Here is a 10,283-nt window from a genome sequence, read left to right as displayed (position 1 = left end):
TGTGTAGGGAGGGATGCAGAGTTGGTAAGGAGAATTGTGGTGATCATTTTGCAACATATACAAGTATCTATATGGTGTAATATTACTTATTCATTATGACTAATGTAACGCTACTTATTCATTATGACTCAATTAAAAAACTTGGTACTGATTAGTTACAGGATAATTTCTGTTATAATTCAAGCTGTCTGCTAAATACAATAAATTTAAAGTGAGAGCTTTAGTCACACCTGCTAACAACTCAAGAGCAGATCCAAGCAGTTCTAGGATCCCTGAGGAGCAACAGGAAGGGAGAAATGGTGGGAAAACAGGAAACCAAGACATCAGAGGTCTGTATCAACCATTGTCGAAAATCGAAAAAGGCAGTAATATAAAAAACAAGAATAGAAGTCGCCACGTAGAAGATGACAAAGGTGACCACCAGCATCAGGATGGTGTGGGCGGCTCTGGTCTCCGAGGGGCATCTGCGGTGCCCAGTGCGGGTGTGAATATACTGCACTCGCTGGTGGTGTCTGTGCAGGAGAAGCACCATGGAGCCACTGGACCAGACCATGAGGCCAATAAACACGACATCTGAGGAGGACCACAGGATGACAATCCCTGCACTGGGACTTGAGGATGAGCAGAACCAATTGCCCTGCATATCCATATAATTGTGCCTGTTCGGTGAAGCAGTGATTTTCACAGGAACATAGATGTACATTAAAACACTGAATACCCAACAGGTGCAGCAGAAAGAGCCTGTGACCCTGGGGGCTCCTCCCCTGAGCAGTGACCTCCCTTCTCTTGCAGGGGTGAGCATGAAGGACTGGTAGATGCTCAAGACACAGGTGGAGCACAGGGTGGTGCTGTGAGCCACCCTCTGTAAATAGTACACAAATTTGCAGCCGAGAGTAGACAGGGGCTTCCTTGACGTGAAAGCTGCCATCGTATGGGGGATGCCCGAGGAGAGAACAACCAGAAGGTTGGCCACAGCCGTGTGCGTGAGAATCGTGTCCGTGGGTCTCTTCTTATGTCCAAACAATATAGGAGAGATGTGGTAGAAAAAAGGGATGACATTGGCCAGAGACCCAACTCCCATCTGTAAAAGATACATGGTTTTCAGAGCTGCCTGGCTTGCGGTCATATGGACATCTTTCTCAAAAGACGCAGAGTGGCTGTCAGAGGGGCCTGGAGCAGAGGAGAGGCTGTGCTGTGGTGACATCAGCAGTCCTCTTACAGAACCAGCTAGGAAAGGGAGTCTCACTCTTCAGCTCTCTTGAGAAGAAAAGACACCGTCATGCTCCAGAGAAATGGTTTCACCTAGAGAACATACATTTGACATTAGCTATACCTTTCACCATCATAAACTTTTATTTACTCCTATTGATTCGTGTATTCCTGTTCTCCACACGCGTGTGAGTAAGGTCCATGAACGTAGGGACCATGTCTGTCTTGTTCAACAACATTGTTGACCCATAATAATTTTTAAAATATATAACAAGTATATGAATAAGTGACAGGAGATAAAGACAAACTTTTCCCCTTTAGAATTCACAATCATCTTGCTTATTACAAGAATGCATCGGGTGATGTCTTGGTGATGTCACCAAATTGGCAACACAGGAGGCTCCTTCCTCCCATGGACACAACGAAAAGACTCACACATGGATCAGTTCCTTTGAGAGAAATGCAGAATGACTTGTACATTGAATGACTTGCACACATCAGCTGAGTTAGAAATCCCCATGTCAAAATGGGTGGGAAATTCTGGGACACCTGCTCACCATGAACCCCACCCCCAGCACAGTGCCTTCCAATCACAATGAAACCCCCAATGCCTTGCTTCTCTGTCAAGGATCTGAACCTCATACCAGCACCCTAACTTTTTTTATTAATTTATTTTTATTGGAGGCTAATTACTTTACGATATTGTGGTGGGTTTTTTTTGCCATACACTGACATGAATCTGCTACGGGTGTACATGTGTCCCCCATCCTGAACCCCATCCTACGTCCCTCCCCACTCCATCCCTCTGGGTTGTCCCAGTGCACCGGCTTTGAGTGCCCTGTTTCGTGCATTGAACTTGGACTGGTCGTCTGTTTCACATATGGTCATATACATGTTTCAATGCTATTCTTTCAAATCATCCCATCCTTGCCTTCTCCCACAGAGTCCAAAAGTCTGTTCTTTATATCTCTGTCTCTTTTGCTGTCTTGCATGTAGGGTTATCATTACCATCTTTCTAAATTCCATATATATGCGTTAATATACTGTATTGGTGTTTTTCTTTCTGACTTGCTTCACTCTGTGTAACAGGCTCCAGTTTCACCCACCTCATTAGAACTGATTCAAATGCTTTCTTTTTAATAGCTGAATAACATTCTATTCTGTGTCTGTCCCACAACTTTCTTATCCATTCATCTGCCAGTGGACATCTAGGTTGCTTCCATGTCCTACCTATTGTAAACAGTGCTGCGATAAACATTAGGGTACATGTGTCTCTTTCAGTTCTGGTTTCCTTGGTTTGTATGCCCAACAGTAGGATTGCTGGGTCGTATGGCAAATCTATTTTCAGTTTTTTAAGGAATCACCACACTGTTCTCCATAGTGGCTGTACTAGTTTGCATTCCCACCAACAGTGTAAGAAGGTTCCCTTTTCTCCACACCATCTCCAGCATTTATTGCTTGTAGACTTTTTGACAGCAGCCATTGACCGGCCTGAGATAGTACCTCATTGTGGTTTTGATTTGCATTTCTCTGATGATGAGTGATGTTGAGCATTTTAACTTTAAAGGCTGGCATCAGAGGAAGAGGCCCTCAGATCACTTAGTTCGGGTAGCCAATGCAGATGGACATTGCTGAGCCCCACAGGACTGAGAAAATAAAAGAGCAGTGGTGAAATGGACCTAGTACCACTCCCCATGGCCTCATCCCCAGGCTCAGTGCAGCGGGAATAGGCTTGGACACCCACCACCTCATTTGAGTTGGACGGCACACACCATCCACTGCTGCCCGAGGCTCTGGCATCTAACCCTGCATGCAGTAACTGACTGGGATGCTTTTGGGGAACTGAAGGAGCACGTGGACACTGTGTTCACATTCTCCCTCTGGCTTGATCCAAACGTAAAATCAAGTCTCCAGCATCTGCCTGGAAAGGGCCTGTCCACACATCTTATGTCCCAACCTTTGTGGACCCTCCAATCACCTCGCCCCAACAATCAAGGGTACTCAGCCTACTTGAGTCCCACAGGACTATGTAATACAAAAAATCAGTTTTCATTGGTCACACATAGACCTAAAGAGAAGGGATGGAAAAGACAGTCCAGGGAAATGGAAAAGAACATAGGAGTAACTGTAGTCATCTCAGACAAAATAGACTGTAAGCCAAAACATGTAACAAGAGACAAAGGAGGCCATTACATAATGAGAAATATATCAATTCATCAAGGAAACAGAACAACTGTACATATCTGTAAGCCCAAACTTGGAGCACTTCAATATATTAAGTACCTGTTAACAGAAATCAAGGGGAAAATAGGCAATCATACAATAATAATATGGACATCAATTCCATACTCAGCAATAGAGCAGTCACATAGAAAATCTATAAAGAGTCATTGGATTTAAACTACATATGAGATCGGATGTACTTAAGCATCCAACAGCAGCAGAAAATAGTCTTCTCAAGTGGACGTGGACCATTCTCCCTGTGAGTCGTAACATATTTAAGAAGACTGAAGTCATTTCAGGCATCTTTTTCAACCACAATGATATGAAACTTCAAAACAATTATTAGAGGAAAATAGGATAAATCACTAATGTGTGGAGATTAAACTTTATGTATGAAATGAAAAATCAAAAAAGAAAAAAAGTTTTCAGAGAAATGAAAGTGGAAATACAAGATAACAAAACTTATGGAAAGCAGTTTAAGAGCTGAACTGACAGCGATGGATGTCTATATGAACAAGGAAGAAAGATCTCAAATAAACAGAATAGCCTTATGCCTCAAGGAACTATAAAAGGATAACAAATTCAGCCCAAAGGGAATAAACTGTGAGGTTCTTTGAGGTTCATAGCAGAAATATTGGCATAATTGAGAGGCGTTGTGAATTTGGTTCCAGACCACAGCAATAAAGTCAGTGTCACAAAAAAGTGAATTGTATACGTTTTTGGCTTCCCAGTGCACATAAAGTTTATACTTGAGATTGCAATCATCACCCCGGTTCATAGACAAGCCTCCTATACAAGTTCTCACTCAACCTCAGAGCGCCTAGACGATAAAGCAAACATTACCAGACCAAAAGTGAGAAACACAGGCACAGTGGGGACTGCAATACCCCCACTTTCATCAGACAGAAAATCAACAAGGAATCACTGGACCGAGCTACACATTGGAACAGTTGAACCTTATAGACATAACCTGACCCATCTACCCATCAGCAGTAAAATACACATTTTTCTCACGAGCACAGAACAGTCACGAGATCAGAGCACAAGTTCGGACACAAGCAGATCTTTTTTTAAAAAGCCTTCATTGACACTGTTATAATATTGCTTCTTCTTTTCTTTTTTTTAATGTTTTGGTTTTTTTGGCTGAGAGGCATGTGGGATTGTAACTTCTCGATCTGGGGTCGAACCAGCATCCCCTGCATTGGAAGGCGACGTCTTAACTAGTGGACCACCAGGGAAGTCCCCCAAACAAGTCTTTAACAGATTTAAGACTGAAATCACATCAAGTGTCTTTTCCAAAGACAGTGATATGAAACAAGTTGCCAATAAGAGCAGGAGAGCTGGAGCATTCACAGATACATGGAGATGAACAACCACTCCAGAACAGACTGTGGTCAAAGAAAAATCCAAAGGCATTTTTGGACAACTATGAATGGAATCACACAAACTGAAATTTATGGGATTTGGCACAAGCTTCTCTAAGAGAGATGTTTTCACAACAAATGACTAGATTAAGGAAAAAAAGATTCTAGTAATCAAACAACTTTTTACCACAAGGAACCAAACAAGACAAAACCCAAACTAAGGCAAAAGTTAGCAACTAACAAGGAAATAAGAAAGAACAGAGTGGAAATAAAAGAAATAAGAGCCAGAAAAACAATACACCCTTGCCTGATTCATGTCAATGTATGGCAAAAACCACTACAATATTGTAATTATCCTCCAATTAAAATAAATACATTAATTAAGAAATAAACAGAAAAACAATAGAAAATACCAAGGAAACCATGAGCTGGCATTTGGAAAGATGAACATTCCCCTTGTCACTGAGCACCGGCAGGAACGTGAGGAGGGAACAGTGACGTCGGACACCTAAGGCGTTTCTAACCCCACGGCCGCCCTCGCCCTTTTCCCACCAGAGCGGAGGCATTCCTTCCCCTCAAAGCAGGAAACCCGTCCTGGCCTCACCTCCCAGCTCCTAGTCGCCCCTCTTCCTGGAGCCCCTCTTCCCGCCACTACAATGGTCTGGTCCTTCAGGCTCAGCCTCCTGGCTCCACCTGCTCAGAATCACCTCAGGAGCCTCTGCACCCACAGGTGCGTGGGGACTAGATTGGGAAGGTCACTCTCTCTGTGTAACAGGACAAGCTGGAAGCAACCTTTCTTAGAAAAAAGCAGAGAACACAGAACTGTATTTTCCAGGCCCCTGCTTTCACAAGCACACCTTAAAGGCAGTTCTGTCTCCTTTGCTCCTGGGCACTTCTTGCTACACTGGTTTCCTCATACTGTCTTGGTTTTCTTTTCTTTTTTTTACTTCTGTGAATAAAAATGCTTACAATACTGTGGGAGCTGCAGGAATTCTGTTGTGTTGACAGGAATGTGTAACTCATCCCAGGTGAGCCCTGAAATCAGAGGTGGTGCGTAGCCCAGTGCTGAGGGAATGCTGAGAACAAGCTGCTTAGAAGCATCGTCATGAGCTGTGGGCAACAGGACTAAAGGAGCCTGGAATAAGGTCCCAGATGGAGATGATCTGAGAAAGGGGGCAGAGGGACTCCTTCCCCTGCAAGCATAGATCTGTGAGGTCTGCTACAATGAGCGGAGTCCTTGTTAACAACAGGGAGGAGCTCAGTGACTGGATCATCCAAGGCTTGGCACACATTCCAGAGACCCCACCCCTCCTCTCTCATCCTTAGAGACTCCAGGGCAGAGGGATCTGTGGTGGACCACCCGCCTCTGCTCCCGGCCTGAGACGCTCCCGGGCACGCAGCCACCCTCCGCCCAGCAGAGCATGGATGTGGATGCTCAAGGGAGGCCGTGTTGCCCCTGTCCCGCCCAGTGTGAGTTAAATCTTAAGTCTCTCTCCTGCTGGAGGCAACGTCTCTCTCTCCCAGTCTTTGCCCTGAGATTGAACAGAAGGAAGCACTTACTGTCTGGTCTTTGCTTCAGAGCTCTGTGCAGGGACGTGTCACTCAGGATGAGCCCCGAGCACCTGAGATCATGGTTACAGCGACGGTATTTCTAGCCTTGGTCTCTCCGCAGAGATTCCATTATCACGTCACCTGCTGTGTGGGGAGTCTGGGGCGTTTCCAGTGAGGAGCAAATTTTATCCCCAGTGTAAATCATCATCTTCCTCCTTGGGTGATTAAGGACACCTTTTGGCAATCAATGAAAAGACCCGGATGGGCAGCCAACTAGCTGGCAGAAAATTTTTCTTATTTCTTGTGGAAAAAGGGAATTCAGAATCAAAGTTGTCGTTGGGTCCTATAGGGACACGTTAAGGTGCATCAATAACTTCTTTTAAACTATACTTGTAATTGGGGTTATTCCTCAAAGCATTATTTATATTTGCTTTTTTTGTCAGGTGTTAATAAATTTTATTTTGGCAACAGTTCTTTGAGAGTTAATTCACATAACATATACCTTATCCATTTAAAGTATACCACTCGTCTACAAGCAATAAATTCTGGAGAGGGTGTGGAGAAAAGGGAACCCTCTTACACTGTTGGTGGGAATGCAAACTAGTCCAGTCACTATGGAGAACAGTGTGGAGATTCCTTAAAAAACTGGAAATAGAACTGTATATGACCCAGCAATCCCACTCCTGGGCATTCACACGGAGGAAACCAGATCTGAAAGAGACACGTGCACCCCAATGTTCATCGCAGCACTGTTTATAATAGCCAGGACATGGAAGCAAGCTTGATACCCATCAGCAGATGAATGGATAAGAAAGCTATGGTACATATACACAATGGAATGTTACTCAGCCATTAAAAAGGATACATTTAAATCAGTTCTAATGAGATGGATGAAACTAGACCCATTATACACAGTGAAGTAAGCCAGAAAGATAAACACCAATATACTATAGAAACGCATATATATGGAATTTAAAAAGATGGTAACGATAACCCTACATGCAGGACAGAAAAAGAGACACAGATGTATAGAACAGACTTTTGAACTCTGTTGGAGAAGGCCAGGGTGGGATGATCTGAGAGAAGAGCATTGAAACATGTATATTATCAAGTGTGAAATAGATCGCCTGCCCAGGTTGGATGCATGAGACAAGTGCTCAGGGCTGGTGCATGGGAAGACCCAAAGGGTTCGGATGGGGAGGGAGGTGGGAGGGGGGATCAGAATGGGGAACACATGTAAATCCATGGCTGATTCATGTCAATGTATGGCAAAAACCACTACAATATTGCAAAGTAATTAGCCTCCAACTAATAAAAATAAATGAAAAAAAGAAAACAAAACCGTAAAGTATACCACTCAATGATCTTAGTTTATTCAGAGTTGTGGTCTTTGTTGTTGTTTAGTGGCCAAGACGTGTTCGACTCTTGTAACCCCATAGACTCTAGCCCACCAGGCTTCTCTGTCCACGGGATTTCCCAGGCGAGAATACTAGAGTGGGTTGCCATTTCCTCCTCCAGGGAGTCTTCCCAACCCAGGGATCGAACGCACATCTCCTACATTGCAGGTGGAATCTTACCACTGAGCCACCAGGGAAGCCCATTGTCTCTGCTGCACTCAGTTTTAGGAAATGTTCATCAATGTGAAAGGAAAGCCCATATCCTTCATTTTGTTTGTTTCTTTGTTTGTCTCAGATGTTTTATCAAACTTTTTATTTTGTATTGAGGTATAGCCAATTAACAATGCTGTGACAGTTTCGGGTGGATAGCACAGGGACTCAGTCATATGTGTTACATGTATCCATGCTCCCTCAAGCTCCCCTCCCAGCCAGGCTGACCCAGAACACTCAATGCATTGTCATGTCTCCACAACAATGAGACTCATCACTGGGCCCCAGGTCTAGTGTGCCTATGACTTTATTTACAAAGTTCCGAGGGACTTCCCTGGCAGTCCAGTGGTTAGGACTCTGAGCTTTCAGTGCAGGAGGCCCAATTTCCATCGCCAGTTGCAGAACTGAGATTCCACATGTCATGCAGCCCCAAAAAAATTTCTTGGTGGGGTAGCGGGGGGTGGCAAAAGAAGTATTTATCACAGCCATGTATGGAAAACTCAATAGTGTACATTCAGCCCAGTTTGGTGGCCTGTTCTTTGACCCTCGCCTTTTCCAGCTTGGCAGTGGGAGCCACTGACTTTGGACCCAGGACACGGCCTCCCCAGTGATGCAGATCTCCTCGTATCTGTCACTGTAATTGATCCTGACGGCTTCCACCACCTCAGCCAGAGCACCCTTGTGGTCCGAGCTGATGTGTGTGTGAAGGCAGTGGTGGTGCGTGTCTTTTTGTAGACCAGACACCCTAGCCTGACCTTCCCCTTGAACCTCCATCTATTTTTTTAATTAATGTATTTATTTTAATTGGAGGCTAATTACTTTACAATATTGTAGTGGTTTTTGCCATACATTGACATGAATCAGCCATGGGTGTACATATGTTCCCCATCCTGAACCCCCTCCCACCTCCCTCCCCACCCCATCCCTCAGGGTCATCCCAGTGCACCAGCCCTGAGCACCCTGTCTCATGCATCCAACCTGGACTGGTGATCTGTTTCACATATGGTAATAGTCATGTTTCAATGCTATTCTCTTAAATCATCCCACCCTCACCTTCTCCCACAGAGTCCGAAAGTCTGTTCTTTACATCTGTGTCTCTTTTGCTGTCTCTCATATAGGGTCATCATTACCATCTTCCTAAATTCCATATATATGTATTAATATACTGTATTAGTGTTTTTCTTTCTGACTTACTTCACTCTGTATAACAGGCTCCAGTTTCATCCGCCTCTTTAGAACTGATTCAAAAGTATTCTTTTTAATGGCTGAGTAACATTCCATTGTGTATACATAGCACAACTTTATTATCCACTCGTCCGCCGATGGACATCTCGGTTGCTTCCGTGTCCTGTGGGAGGAGAAGTGCTTTATAATGCTGTGTGGGTCTCTGCCATGCCACAGTGTGAGTCAGACATAGTATGTGTATCCCCTCCCTCATGAGCCTCCTCCCCGACTCCCTCCCCACCCCACTGCTCTAGGTCATCGCAGAGCACTGACCTGAGCTCGCTCCGATACATAGCGGCTTCCCACTGGCTATCTGACACGCGGGTGCGTGTATGTGTCAGCGCTGCTCCCTGAATCCGTCCACCTTCTCCCCACCCTGCCTGCCCACAAGTCTGCTCTCTATGTCTGAGACTCTGTTCCTGCCCCGAAACAGGCTTGTCTGTGCCACGTGTATGTGTTAATGCACGATGTTTCTTTCTCTCTTTCTGACCTCACTCTGTTCAACAGGCTCTGGCGTCATCCATTTCAGCTCAGCTGACTCACGTTCGGGAACCCCCATCCCACTGTACCCGGTGGGCAGGGTGGCCCAGCTCTGTGCTGTTCATACAGTAGGTCCTTATTAGTTATCTATCTATATACAGCAATGTGAAAAATGAAGTAGATTTGAAATTGCTTCCAATCAATTATGTTAAAAATAAAAATAAGTCATAGGCATTTAGCTCATTAGTGTTTAAAAGGAGATTGTCTATCGCTAAGTATACTTTTCTTATTGGTCACATTTTATTACCTTTTCATACACTTTAATAGGAAAAACAGTAAGTAAAATAACAGTACTTTTAGATAAACATTGAAATAATTCACTCATATTAAAACAAATTCCGTAAAAGTTAAAGGAAATTTTTCACACAAAAGGTAAGTTACACCAAAGAGGAAAACACTTAAAAAAAAACAGAACTACGACCATTGGAAAATGTAATCATATTGATACATGCATAAACTATACCTCTTCATTGCTTTTTTTGTATAAGACACAACCAGTTCATGACAGAGAAAAATCATAGCATTAATTGTCAATAATAACATATGCCTGCATGCTAAGTCGGTT

At 44.0% G+C, this 10,283-nt stretch overlaps 1 protein-coding gene across 1 annotated transcript; it reads right to left on the bottom strand.

Moving 5' to 3' along the window:
• Positions 1 to 241: 241 nt before the first annotated feature.
• Positions 242 to 1,126, bottom strand: LOC136157693 (vomeronasal type-1 receptor 1-like). The gene has a single exon (XM_065919498.1). It carries the CDS (start codon positions 1,124 to 1,126, stop codon positions 242 to 244), a length of 885 nt encoding a protein of 294 aa, XP_065775570.1.
• Positions 1,127 to 10,283: the final 9,157 nt, after the last annotated feature.

The sequence above is a fragment of the Muntiacus reevesi genome, chromosome 2 (genome assembly GCF_963930625.1).
Source record: "Muntiacus reevesi chromosome 2, mMunRee1.1, whole genome shotgun sequence".
Classification (NCBI taxonomy): Eukaryota; Metazoa; Chordata; class Mammalia; order Artiodactyla; family Cervidae; genus Muntiacus; species Muntiacus reevesi.
The sequence above is the reverse complement of the archived record's forward strand: the minus strand, read 5'-3'. Positions and strand labels throughout refer to the sequence as shown.